The 14,855-nt window shown below is 42.0% G+C and overlaps 1 protein-coding gene across 2 annotated transcripts in view; it reads right to left on the bottom strand.

Moving 5' to 3' along the window:
• tdp1 (tyrosyl-DNA phosphodiesterase 1) overlaps positions 1-14,855 on the bottom strand; it is a 61,777-nt gene that overhangs the window by 4,764 nt on the left and 42,158 nt on the right. Inside the window, exon 16 of one of the 2 annotated variants that reach the window (XM_036954502.1) lies at positions 364-476. The exons of the other annotated variant lie outside the window; for it this stretch is intronic. Coding sequence (XP_036810397.1) covers positions 364-476 — 113 coding nt within the window. The remainder of the gene's footprint in view (positions 1-363; positions 477-14,855) is intronic. 2 annotated transcript variants of the gene reach the window in all.

The following is a 14,855-nucleotide window of genomic DNA, read 5'->3' as shown; positions in this document are numbered from 1 at the left end:
GGTTACACCAGATACGGACTGGTTTTCTGATCCTCGCCCCTACCTTTAAATAAAATGTATCTGTGACCAACATATGCATATCTGTATTACCAGTCATGTAAAATCCATAGATTAAGGCCGTATTAATTTATTTCAATAGACAGATTTCCTTACATGAACTGTAACTCTGTCAAATTGTTGAATGTTGATTTTATATTTTTGTTCAGTGCATTCAGAAAGTATTCAGACCCTTTTGTTTTTTTTCACATTTTCTTACATTACAGCCTTATTCTAAAATGGATTAAATTACATTTTTCCCCCAATCTACACACAATACCCCATAATGACAAAACAAACAGGTTTTTAGAAACTGTATAAAAATACCTTATTAACATAAGTCTTCAGACCTCTTGCTATGATACTTGAAATTGAGCTCCGGTGCATCCTGTTTCCAATGATCATCCCTGAGATGTTTCTACAACTTGATTGGAGTCCACCTGTGGTAAATTCAATTGATTGGAAAGGCACACACCTGTCTATGTAAGGTTATACAGTTGACAGTGCATGTCAGAGCAAAAACCAAGCCATGAGGTCAAATGAATTGTCTGCAGACAGGATTGTGTCGAGGCACAGATCTGGGGAAGGGTACCAAAACATTTGGAAGACCTGTGTGTTGTCCTTGTTAATGCAGACAGAGAAGAGCTCCAGCTTCTTAATCATAACCTAAATTTTATATTGCTATAGTTGTGGAGAGTCCCTGTAATCCTAGATTCAGATCATTCAGGCGAGAAAAAACATCACCCAGATAGGCCAGTCGTGTGAGAAACTCATCATGCAAGCGGTCAGACAAGTGAAAATGGTGGTCAGTAAAGAAAACTTTAAGCTCGTCTCTCAATTAAAAAAAATGTGTCAATACTTTGCCCCTTGATAACCAGCACACTTCTTTCTGTATGTTGTAAAAGCGTTACATGGTCGCTGCCCATATCATTGCATAGTGCAGAAAATACACGAGAGTTCAGGGGCCTTGCTTTAATAAAGTCTTCACATTTTCACTGTAGTGTCCAAAACATCTTTCAAGCTGTCAGGCATTCCCTTGGCAGCAAGAGCCTCTCGGTGGATGCTGCAGTATACCCAAGTGGCATTGGGAGCAACTGCTCGCCTTACCTCTCCACTATGTCTCCCTGTCATGGCTTTTGTGCCATCAGTACCGATACCAACACATCTTAACCACCAAAGTCCATTTGATGTCTCAAAGCTGTCCAGTACTTTAAAAATACCCTTTCCTGTTGTCCTGCTTTCCAGTGGTTTGCAGAAGAGGATGTCTTTCTTTATTGACCCCCATAAACATAACGGACATATACCAGGAGCTGTGCCAGGCCCGCCACGTCTGTTGACTCATCCAGCTGTAACTAATAGAATTCACTGGCTTGTATACAAAGCAGTAATTGTTTCAAAACATCTCCTGCCATGTCACTGATGTGTCGTGAAACAGTGTTGTTTGATGAAGGCATTGTCTGTATAGTTTTTGGGGCCTTTTCCCCCCAGCCATATCCGTGGCAGTAGGAAGAATTAAGTCCTACACAATAGTATGGGGCTTGCCTGTCCTAGCCACTCGGTAGCTCACCATATAAGATGCCTCTAGTCCCTTCTTATTAATAGTATCTGTTGCTTTTATACACGTCTTACTACTCGAAAGTCTTAATTCTCACAAAAAAAAAAACCCTGTTGCTTATTTTTCAAATTGGCACGATTTGTTTCTAAATGTCTGTGCAAGAGTGAAGGTTTCATTGAGTTGTGAGATAGTACTTTTGCACATATAAAACTCACTGTGGCTGAGGAAAGGCCCTGCTCCCAATATAGGTGAACCCCAAATCAATTTAAGTTCTCATATTTGCGCATCTTTGATGGTCCAACATCCCTGTCTGTTGTTCTGGGCTTTCCCAGGTGAGGGGGCAGTAGCTCTTTAGATTCACAACTGTGCTTTCTTGGGTACAGGAACAATGGTGGACATCTTGACTTGTCCCGAAGCCACTTCAGCATTGTCTTGGCTGTGTGCTTAGGGTTGCTGTCCTGTTGGAAGGTGAACCTTCGCCCCCAGTCTGAGGTCCTGAGCGCTCTGGAGCAGGTTTTCATCAAGGATCTCTGTACCTTCCTCCGATCATCTTTCCCTCAATCGTGTCTCCCAGTCCCTGCCGCTGAAAAATATCCCCATAGCATGATCGTTGCCACCACCATGCTTCACCGTAGGGATGGCGCAAGGTTTCCTCCAGACACGAAGCTTGGCATTCAGGCCAAAGAGTTCAGTCTTGGTTTCATCAGACCAGAGAATCTTGTTTCTCATGGTCTGAGAGTCCTTAGGTGCCTTTGGAAAACTCCAAGCGGGCTGTCATGTGCCTTTTACTGAGGAGTGGCTTCCACCTGGCCACTCTACCATAAAGGCCCGATTGGTGAAGTGCTGCAGAGATGGTTGCCCTTCTGGAAGGTTCTCCCATCTCCACAGAGGAACTCTGGAGCTCTGTCAGAATGACCATTGGGTTCTTGGTCACCTCCCTGACCAAGGCCCTTCTCCCCCGATTGTTCAGTTTGGCAGGGCAGCCAGCTCTAGGAAGGGCCTTGGTGGTTCCAAACTTCTTCCATTTAAGAATGATGGAGTCCACTGTGTTCTGGAGACATTTTTTGGTACCCTTCCCCAGATCTGTGCCTCAACACAATCCTGTCTCGGAGCTCTACGGACAACTCCTTCGACATCATGGCTTGGTTTTTGCTCTGACATGCACTGTCAACTGTGGGAACTAATATAGACAGGCATGTGCCTTTTCAAATCAATTGAATTTACCACAGGTGGACTCAAATCAAGACTCCAATGAAGTTGTAGGAACAAGCTCAATTTTGAATCTCATAGGAAAGGGTCTGAATATTTATGTATATGTCGTATTTCTATGGAAATGTTTTTGCTTTGTCATTTTGGGGAATTGTGTATAGATTGATTTTTTATTGAATTCATTTTAGAATAAGGCTGTAATGTAACAAAATGTGGAAAAGGGAAGTGGTCTGAATACTTTGCGAATGCACTGTAGGTAGCATCAGTTATCCCCAGTGAACACGTTTCAGATGGATACAAAACATGGATACTATAGTATTATTCTGTCACACATTCAATAGTCAGTCCTCTGGATACTGTAACAGAGATTTATTTTGTCCCCTCAGAGGGGGAAGGGCTAACTAGTCCGTGGGCATGGTCCTTTGGGCTTTCCTTGTGTTCCTGGACCATTTGCCATGCAGCTCCTGGTTAGCACATAAATTAGGGCCGGACCTACAATATGACAGTTTGCCTCAACCCATTGGTCCAGCAGGCAGAGTCCAATAAATACAGGCAGATGTGAGATGCAGGAAGATGGAACTCTTCTCATACCACTCTTTAGCTACTGACCAAACTTCCACAAGGAGGAGGCTTTGAAGCACTCACTTGCCGACAGAGGAAGATAAGAAAAGTGCAATTGCTTATGTAGATAATCTAAACAAAGTGTTTTGATAAATTTCAAGTATAACAGATCCATGTAGAATAAAAAAAAGCGGTGTTCTGCTAATATAGCAATGTGGCAAATATTACACTTGTCTCTCATCTTCTATTGTCATTCACAGCCGATACAGATACTGTACCTATCAACATTTTGTCTGGTGGTACATGTTAGCTGTCATCCCTTCATACTGTGTTGCATATAAGACTGTGTTCCATATAAGACTCTGACATGTTTAAAGAATACACAGGGTCCTTCCTCCCACCGTTCAATTCAATAATAACAAAAGACAATGAAAAGTAATAGATGTCTTGTATAACTTTAATGTCGGGCGCAAGGACTCTCCCAGTTCAGAGATCTGTATCAACCTATTTTAGTCAGGGGACTCCATGATAAACTCTCTCTCCTATCCATCTGTAGAAAAACAAGTTACAGTTGATACAGACAGCACTGCTTACATTACCAATGGTTGATAGGCGAGTTCCAGGACAGACAAGTGATAGTATTTTGACCTATGACCAGATCAAATGTGACCAACATGAAGTGGGTGCCTGTCCACGTACTGCCTCAGCCTTCTGGTCCTGATATTGGGGAAAGGGGGATACCTAGTCAGTTGTACTACAATGCATTCAACTGAAATGGGTCTTCCGCATTTAACCCAACCTCTCTGACTAAGAGGTGCAGGGGGGCTGCCATAATCGACATCCACGTCTTCGGCGCCCGGGGAATAGTGCCTTACTGCCTTGCTCAGGGGCAGAACAACAGACTTTTTACCTCGTCAGCTCGGGGATTCGATCCAGCAACCTTTCGGTTACTGGCCCAACGCTCAGCTACCTGCCGCCCCACGACACTTCTGAACAACAAGTCCACCAGGTTTTATATGTGAATGAAATAAAATATCAACACTTACTAAACATATAGCGAGAAAAAAAATGTTTCTAGTTTGGAAGTAATTATACTAATACAGTCAGTCACTAAGTACAGACTAGATTCAGGCCAGTGACGCGGACGCCTTTACCATGTTACTGAATGCTTGCGGACACATATTTGTAGCATGTTAGCTAAAAAAGATTGGTACTCAGGATAGACAAGTACCATCCTTCATTTATTTTTGCCCTACAGTAGAAGATACAAAATAGACTTTTATGAGAACAGGCGTGTTGTTTTAGCACTATAGCAGAATGCTAGCTAGCTAGTTGTAACCTAGCCCTTGATCATGACTTCCAGTTCCAGAATGCCGCAATGAGCAAGTGCAAACCCAAACATGCCTGTTCTCATAAGAGTAGCTAGCTACCAAACTTGCAAATCCGAGTTAGTTATCGCTATCTTTGTCTGAGTTTAAACTAATGTTAGCTAGCAGGGACCTTCTTAGTTAGCCAGTTTGAGTTGAAACATTATCGATAGCAAGCTGGCTAATGTTAAATCCTATCAAACCTTATCGTCAGGTGCAAATCCTCCTCTCTATAATACATGACATTACACATTAGGGAGAGGCTATGTATATAGACACGTACATCACAGCATCCCAGTATCATAGCTAGCTAACTAGCCAGCTAGCTATCGAGCTACTTACTACACACAAGTCACAGCCATCATGTTGTGCATTCGTTGTTGAATGCAATCCATTCCTTACCATCTTGCCCAATATTGTTGAACGCATTACAAGTTTACGCCAACATTTCCATTCCTATGCAGAGCAAGTGTGCTTGCACTGCATACTTGACAACACATGGCAGCTGGGGGCAGACCACATCTTGTTGTCTCTGGGTAATTGGACAGCATTCGGACAGCAAAATTGGGTATGCAAGTAATCCATCCCCAACCCGTCGTGATGCACTCACTTCCAAATGTAATTTTGGACGAGACTGACTTTATGACCAAAATGATCCCATTTACACTTTAAAATTCGTATTTCGATGCCACATAGGTCATTTATAAACAGAGGTTGGTTCTAGGAGGTAGTTTCCCTTTAACGACCTATAATGTCCGTTTCTATGTATAACATGGATAATATCTTCAAAAGTAGCAGAGAGCCTACACTGGAAATGTGATGTGTTTAAAGAGTATATTGTCCAAATAATAAAAATGAACAAAATCAAAGGGTACTTTTGAGATAATAATAATAATAATAATAATTATGGCCACTTTCATCATGACTTTCAAAACAATTGTTTGTGATACAAAATGTTATAAAGCATGTTCAACATCCTCCCAATTAAGTATTTATGTGAGAATTGCCGGAACAATCTGAGATAGTAAAAGGCAGAAGCTGACGCACACCCAAACATTATTTGTAGAGGTGCTAACTAACTATAAAAAAGAAAGGAAGTCGCACACTAATTTTGCTCTAATGTTTGGGAGCAAAATTAAAGTGTGTTACTTTATATTTATACAACAATCTGAGATACCAGAATCGCCCCATAGTCAAAAGTAGTGCATTACATAGGGAATAAGGTGAGATTTGGGACGCAGCCACAAACTGACAACCAGGCTCAAGTAAAAACGAATTGATCACTTTGTCTCCCATTCACACTTTTCACTACGGTATCACCAGTCCTGGCCAAGTCACTATGGGCCAGCATTACAACAGTGGTGACCATGGTTACCAGCAGAGGAAAATTGGGTTAAAGTGAATGACAGTTCAGTTCCCTGAACAGTCCCAGCAGTGCTTTCTCTCCCAAACGCAGCAGCCATGCAGTGTGCGCTGTACAGATAATGAGCCGTCCTTTATTCCAGAGAACAATAAGTTTGTTCAATAGTGACATGTAAATGAATGATATTGAGTAAAGGTCTACACACTCAAAGGCCCTCAGGATTAGACAACATGTTGACATGTTTAATTAAAAGGATTATCTTGTTAAGTGTGTACTATATGGTTTAGATAAGATTCAATCCGTGTGTGTGAAATCTTCAGCGAAGTGTGTGTGTAGAAGCCTTGTGCACCGTGCTTACATCATGTCGACGAATGAACTAGCACAACTCAAGGACAGTACAATTTCACAGACAATTTCTCATTCACACACGAAGACGAACACACCACTTGTAGACGTGTGCGAGCCGGCTCTGGACAGACGCAGCTGACCATCCCTGACACCATCTCAGCACTCCGCTCTCTCACTCCCACCTCTCATCCTTGGCGCTCACACAATATCGCTGTCCTCACATGCGCTTCTCTCCACCTCAGTCTCTCTGATTCCTGTCCTCACAAACACTCTCTCCTCTCGCTCTCATAATTGTGTCTTCTCCACCGCTCTCCTCTCATCAGTCTCTCGCCACCGCTGTCCTTTCATCCCCACCACCAACACCACCGTACACAAGAACATACAGAGCCCTTCGTAATTGGGACAGTGAAGCATTTTCTTCTTTTGGCACTATACTTCAAAAGTACAAATATCTTAAATCAAACAATTACTTTGGATGTTAAAGTGCAAACTTTCAGCTTTAATAATGAGGGTATTTTCATCCATATCAGGTGAACCATTTCAACATTACAGCACTTTTTGTACATAGTCCCCACATTTTAGGAGAGCAAAAGTACTGGGACAAATTCACTTAAATGTGTATTAAAGTAGTAAAATATTGAGTATTTGGTCTCATAATCATAGCATGCAATGACTACAGTACATCAAGCTTGTGACTACAAATTTGTTGGATGCGTTTGCTGTTTGTTTCAGACTATAGAAATGAATGGTAAATAATGTAGTGCGTCATTTTTGGAGTCACTTTTTATTGTAAATGTTTCTAAACACTTCTACATGAATGTGGATGCTACCAGGACGATCCTGAATAAATTGTGAATAAAGAGTGAGGAAGTAATAGATGCACAAATATCATACCTCCCAAAAAATGCTAACCTTCCCTGTTATTGTAATGGTGAGAGGGTAGCATCTCTTGGGGATATGATATAAAATGCTAACCTTCCTTGTTATTGTAATGGTGCGAGGGTAGCGTCTCTTGGGGATATGATATAAAATGCTAACCTTCCCTGTTATTGTAATGGTGAGAGGGTAGCATCTCTTGGGGATATGATATAACATACTAACCTTCCCTGTTATTGTAATGGTGAGAGGGTAGCATCTCTTGGGGATATGATATAAAATGCTAACCTTCCCTGTTATTGTAATGGTGAGAGGGTAGCATCTCTTGGGGATATGATACAAAATGCTAACCTTCCCTGTTATTGTAATGGTGAGAGGGTAGCATCTCTTGGGGATATGATACAAAATGCTAACCTTCCCTGTTATTGTAATGGTGAGAGGTTAGCATGTCTTGGTGGTATGATATAAAATGCTAACCTTCCCTGTTATTGTAATGGTGAGCGATTAGCATGTCTTGAGGGTATGATATTTGTGCTTCTGTTACTTTCTCACTAATTATTGACAATTCATTCAGGATTATCCGTAATCATGGTAGCATCCACATGTAGAAGTGCGTAGAAAGATATTCTAGTCTTCTTTTACTAAGAATTTAATAAAAATTACTCCAAAATGACAATACATTATTTACCATTCATTTCTATTGGGCACAAAATTATATTTTTACTACTTTAATACACTTAAGTGAATTTGTCCCAATACTTTTGCTCCCCTAAAATGTGGGGACTATGTACAACAAGTGTAATTTTGAAATGTTTCACCCGATACGGATGAAACGTTTATTTATTTATTTATTTTGCTCCTTTGCACCCCATTATTTTAATTTCTACTTTGCACATTCTCCCATTGCAAATCTACCATTCCAGTGTTTTACTTGCTATATTGTATTTACTTTGCCACCATGGCCTTTTTTGCCTTTACCTCCCTTATCTCACCTCATTTGCTCACATCGTATATAGACTTGTTTATACTGTATTATTGACTGTATGTTTGTTTTACTCCATGTGTAACTCTGTGTCGTTGTATGTGTCGAACTGCTTTGCTTTATCTTGGCCAGGTCGCAATTGTAAATGAGAACTTGTTCTCAACTTGCCTACCTGATTAAATAAAGGTGAAATAAATTTAATTTAAAAAAAAAAAAGCTGACAGCCTGCACTGTAGACTCATAGTCATTGTTAGTTTTCGAATCTAAAAAGTTTTGAAGTATAGAGCAAAAATAACAAAAATGTCACTGTCCCAATAATTACGGAGGGCACTGTATCTACAGAAGCTACCTCAGAACAGAAGGTTCACTTTATGCAACTACACTAAATGACCAAAAGGTATGTGGACACCTGCTCGTCGAACATCTCATACGCATTAATATGGAGGTGGTCCCCCCTTTGCTGCTATAAAAGCCTCCACTCTTCTGGAAAGGCTTTCCATGTTAGGACATTGCTGGAACTTGCTTCCATTCAGCCACAAGAGCATTAGTGAGGTTGGGCACTGATGTTGGGCGATTAGGCCTGGCTCACAGTCAGCGTTCCAATTTATCCCAAAGGTGTTCGATGGGGTTGAGGTCAGGGCTCTGTGCAGGCAAGTCAAGTTCTTCCACAAGAGGTCGACAAACCATTTCTGTATGGACCTCGCTTTGTGCACGGGGGCATTGTCATGCTGAAACAGGAAAGAGCCTTCCCCAACTGTTGCCACAAAGGTGGAAGCACAGAAACGTCTAGAATGTCATTGTATGCTGTAGTGTTAAGATTTGCCTTCACTGGAACTAAGGGGCCTAGCCCGAACTATGAAAAACAGCCCCAGATCATTATTCCTCCACCACCAACCACAGTTGGCACTATGCAATGGGGCAGGTAGCGTTCTCCTGGCATTAGCTAAACCAAAGATTCGGACTGCCAGATGGTAACGTTTGATTCATCACTCCAGAGAATGCCACTGCTCCAGAGTCCAATGGCGGCGATCTTTACGCCACTCCAGCCAATGCTTGGCATTGCGCATGGTGATCTTAGGCTTGTGCGCGGGTGCTCGGCCATGGAACCCTTTTCATGAAGCTCCCGATGAACAGTTATTGTGCTGAAGTTGCTTCCAGAGGCAGTTTGGCACTCGTTAGTGAGTGTGGCAACTGGGGACAGACAATTTTTATAGACAAGCTCTATTCCGTTTATTTTTTATGAAAAACTACCCAGTCCTTAACGACTACAAGCATAACCATAACATGATGCAGCCACCACTATGCTTCAAAATATGGAGAGTGGTACTCCGTAATGCATCATTATTTCAGTGTCTTGTTGCAAACAGGATGCATGTTTTGGAATATTTTTTATTCTGAATAGGCTTCTTTCTTTTCACTCTGTCAATTAGGTTAGTATTGTGGAGTAACAACAATGTTGTTGATCCATCCTGTTTCCTCCCATTACAGCCATGATACTGTAACTGTTTAAAAGTCACCATTGAAGTCATGGTGAAATTCCAGAGCGGTTTCCTTCCTCTCTGGCAACTGAGTTAGGAAGGATGCCTGTATCTTTGTAGTGACTGGGTTTATTAAGACACCATCCCAAGTGTAATAAATAACTCCACCATGCTCAAAGGGATATTCAACGTCTACCAATAGGTGCCCTTCTTTGCGAGGCATTGGAAAACCTAACTACCGAGATTTGTGTGTATTGTTGTGAAATTGTTAGATATTAATTGTTAGATATTACTACACTGTTGGAGCTAGAAACACAAGCATTTCACTACACCCGCAATAACATCTGCTAAACATGTAGCAGGTTCAAGGGTGTGGGGTTTCCACGTCACCAAGTTCAATAACAAAACGCGCACAAGGAGCACAACTAGAATGCAAATGTGGAGTTTATTAGGGAGTTTTTCACACTGGGGAAAAGGGGGGAATTCACCAACCATTTCACAGTGCACAGTGCATGTTCTCCTTGTCCGTTCCATTCTCCACTCGGGTCCTCAGCCAAACACAGTGGGGGTAATCAGACAGTCCAGGTCACAACGGGTAATCACACAAATATTTCTCTTTTCTCACACTCTTCATAACACACAACTCTCCGTTCTCTGCCTCTTTGTGCAGGCCGCTTCCTCTTTTATCCCCAAGCACTCCCTGGCTTAATGATCCACCGGCTCGCCTCGTTGGGGCAGGAAGTCCATATAAGTCTCAGGGGTGGAGCCAGCGGGCTGCAAGGTATCATCCTTCAAACACCACTCCCTGCCATCTGCCACAACGTGTATGAGACCAATCTTTTTTTAAATTAAAAAAATAAAAAATCTTTGTTTGAATCTGTGTTTCAAATTCACTGCTTGACTGAGGGACCTTAGATAATTGTAGATGTGGTGTACAGAGGTGAGGTAGTCATTCAAAAATCCTGTTAAACACTATTATTGCACACAGAGCGAGTCCATGCAACTTGATATGTGCCGTGTAAAGCACATTTTTACTCCTGAATTTATTTATGCTTACCATAACAAAGAAGTTGAATTATTAACTCAAGACTTCAGCTTTTCATTAATTTGTCTAAATTAAATGTGATATGGGGTATTGTGTGTAGGCCAGTGCCAAAAAAAAAAAAAGTGAATACTTTCTGCAGGCACTGTATATTGTAAAGTGCTTTGTCTTTGCCATAGGTGCTATTAAAAGGAGCTGTGTGTCTCCGAGACCTGCACAACTCCGAGAGAATACAGTACATTCCTCCCTTGAAGCTGTAGGCTCTTCTGTTCTGACTTAATTGTTCCCTTTTCTGCTCTCTCTCCTCTCCATTTTGTTCTACCTCTCTCCCAAATGCCCTCTTTTCTCTGTTCCAGCTCGCCTCTCCTTCTGCCCGCTACTCTCCTTCTCTCATCTTCGGTCCTCTCCTCTCTTGCCCGAGGTTTTGATGTGCAATGTTTGAGCACTAGGAGTGTGTGTGTGTGTGTGTGTGTGTGTGTGCGTGCGTCGAGAAGATTGCCATGCGATTGCCTCAAATTACTTACAGTCTGTGCAGGTTGAATTTAAATTCCAACCTTAGACATAAAATAGCTTAATGTCAAAATTATAACATTTTACGTTTGTATATGAGACCTGCATTTTCACAACCATACCATTAGCATCACAGCAACTAATTTCCAGGGAGACGGGCATGGTTTCTGCTCCAGTTCAGAAGTTGACGACACCCTAGGTAACTATTGCTGCATGTTAACCGTTGCCGACAGCGATGGTGGTGATGAGTAGTGATTAAATGCCAGAGAGGTGGCGATTGACAAAGTGACGCAGCCATGTAATGATTACCCATGCTCTCCTCCTCACCCAGCAATTAGACCGATGCAATCACAGTGTGTGACATGTGAGCACGCAAAAGGTACACGCGCACCACAAGGACATACACGAGAGGGAGTTGACTGTGTACATATCCAATCAGTGCCTGAGCGTGTGATGGACACACACTCACTGACCCTCTACTTTTTCCCTCATCTTCCCCAGCCTGAACATCTGTCTCCACCCTTCGGAGTCTACTTGTTCCTCTCAAGGTTTCTTCCTTCTAGCGAGCTTTTTCTTGCAAATGTGCCAAAACCTGCTCTTGAAGGAATTACTATAAAAGCACTTTCTAAAAGGGCTATATAAAATAAATAGAGTTTGGTTGACTGAATAATTAATAACTACTTAACCAAGAGTCGTCATGGCAGAAATGACAGCGTGCTATTGTTAAGTCATCATCTCCTTAGCTTCTGTAATGTGAGCTGTAATTTAAACTAGCTAGGGCCGAGTCACCCAGTCACAGTTAAATACCATTGCCTCCCTCACCCAACCACTCAGAACAATAATGGGATGCTTCATCTGCTACTGCTGGTCACTGACTTGCTGTTCAAGGTTTTCAGTTCCACTGGCATTAAAGGCTCTAGCCTAACAAAAACTCAGCAAAACCCCAAGTTAGAAAGGGAATAGAAATTGATTTCTGGTGTGTGTGATGTTTCTGCAGAAGACACAGAGCTTTCAGAAATGGGGAAGAGGTGGAGAGTGAAAATGTGAGTCACTGTGACAGTGTTTCTTATTTGTGTGTGCTTGTAAATTTGAGTTGGAAATTAGGGCTATTCGGGAAAAACCCTTTCCTTAGTAGCATCAGTGATACAGTGTGACAGCTAGTCAGGGATAGCTTTACAAGTTGCCTACCAGTGACTGATTCCTCTATACCTCAATCTCTTCAGGGTGTGTATTCATAAACAGGGCTCGAAAAAAAAGGATAATGTTGACTGAACTTACCTGAATGGACAAGTAATGAAAAATCACACAAAAATGTTGATTTCTAACAATTAATCAATTGGATCAAAGTGTCCTAAGGATGCAATGTGTTGTGCACTGTCAACTCCCAATCTCTGCAGAGAGACACTTGTGTCTATCAGTGTGTAGGCTGCAAGTAGCGTACGGACTTTGGGCAAAATTAATTGAGCTGCGAGTTGGACTGGCTCGTCTAAAGTCTCTTTAGTCCCGTGGCCCACTGTATTTTTTACCTCAGTTGTCAAATGTGTGTATCCTACTCTCTTGTTAGTGTTATCTCTGGGAGATGGCGGTCTAATAAACATTTTCTACAAGCACCGAAAGCTGGCCAGGCACCAGAAAAGCACCCCATCCGTCCACCACCACTACCAAACCTTGGACCAGCTGCTAAAATGGCAGCATACAAGGCGAGAAGGATAAGAAAACTCATTCCGATTTGGAAAGAGGAGTTCCCATGGTTTTGACATGACACAGAGGGAGATGTCATGCACTGCATGACATGTCAGGATTTCCCCGGGATTGCTTAATCAATATAGTTTTAACTGTTCTAGCGAATGTTGATTTTGGCAACCCGTTACCGACTGACAGGTTCAAGTTGGATAAGTTATCTAGCTAGCTAAAGTTAGCATAGAAGGAAGGCTAATGTTACTTGCCAGTCAATTAGCCACCAACAGGTTACATTGATCAGCTAATGCTAGCTATACAGGGATAGTTTGGGATTTTGTCAATTAAGCCCTTTATCTACTTCCCCAGTGAGATGAACTCATGGATAACTGCATGCAGCTTGAAGATAACTAGGGTTAGCGCAATGGCTAAGAAGCATTAATGCGCTAAAGTTAGTTAGCATCGGCTTGCAAAACTACGTCTCTAGACTAGAATAACCAAATGTGACAAATAGAGGTAGGCCTACATATTTTTTTAGCAGCTATTTGCTAAACTTGGGCCTGAAATTTCAATGGGTTCCCCTGACAAACTAATTGTATCAAACAAATTAAGTGGTTATATAATGCAACCTTTTAGTGTCAATTAAGGAACTTCTAAACTATGAGAATTAGCTTTTTAAAAATTATTTTGTGTTGGGGCAGCCTGCAGAACATAGAATAGAATATGAACAACACACAGCCAGCTTTAAGAGAATAACACTTTTTCCAAGGGGGGTCCCCTGCATTTTCCATTGTAAATTTGAGGTGTTGCAGAAAACATTTGAGGACAATTAGGTTATACTAATACATTCCATCTTATTTCCATCTCAGGTCCTCCTCCTCGTACAAAGGAACTTTCAGGTACGACACTCATCTCACGCCACCAGCATGCGCCACCAATCAACAAAGGCTGCAGCGTTGGCGAGATGGAGGGATACTCCACTACCACCTGTCATCCGAGGGGTCCAGCCGATGGAGGAGACAATGTTGGTCAATTTGACCAGCATCATGCATACGGCCTACTACGTGGCCAAAGACGAGCACCCGTTCACAAATCTTCATGGCTTCATCCACAGGACTGGAGGGAAGCTTCCTGAATGCTACAACTCTGACGAGGCTTGTACAGAGTATGATTTTACAAAACATTCCTTCATCTACAGCCATAATCAAGAGCAAGCAAAGATGCATTGGTTTAGGTGTTTTTGTTGTTGTTTCTATCCATCACCTGACTTCCAAAACACCAAAAATAACTCATTTAGTTTTACCCCCCCGATCAGCTTTATTGTGGAAATCTATGATACGGAGAGGGAGAAGCTCATGGAAAAGCTTACTCAAGCTAGATATTTCTCAATAATGATTGATGGGGCAACAGACACAGCAACGCTTGGAAATTAGCATGTCCATGTCCACTTCGTGGCCAAGTGTGTGAATGTGGTTTCTCAAGGATGAAAAGGATCAAAATTGTGTCTACCACACAACTGCAGAGGCTCATGTTCCTGTCGGTTGAGAGTCCTCCCTTGGAAGACATTGATGCTGCCGCAGCTGCCCAAAGGCGGTGGTCTTCAAGTCTGAGAACACGTAGACCAGGGTTCAACCCCTAGTTGCCCAGACAACAGCAACAGAGGGGAAACGACAAGTTGGAGTGTAAAGAGCGAGATGAACACATACACCCACGTGTCTGTGTATCTCTATCTACATGCCTGCCTGCCTGCTAGGATGATATACAGGAAAGTCTAACTTATTTAAAGCAGTAAGTAGGTATACACAATGTCTGACTTCTTTAGTAAGTCCTATAAGTACTTTAAATACATAG

Source organism: Oncorhynchus mykiss, chromosome 19 (genome assembly GCF_013265735.2).
Source record: "Oncorhynchus mykiss isolate Arlee chromosome 19, USDA_OmykA_1.1, whole genome shotgun sequence".
NCBI classification, from domain to species: domain Eukaryota; kingdom Metazoa; phylum Chordata; class Actinopteri; order Salmoniformes; family Salmonidae; genus Oncorhynchus; species Oncorhynchus mykiss.
Note: the sequence above shows the minus strand (reverse complement) of the source record. Positions and strands in the feature narration are given on the sequence as shown.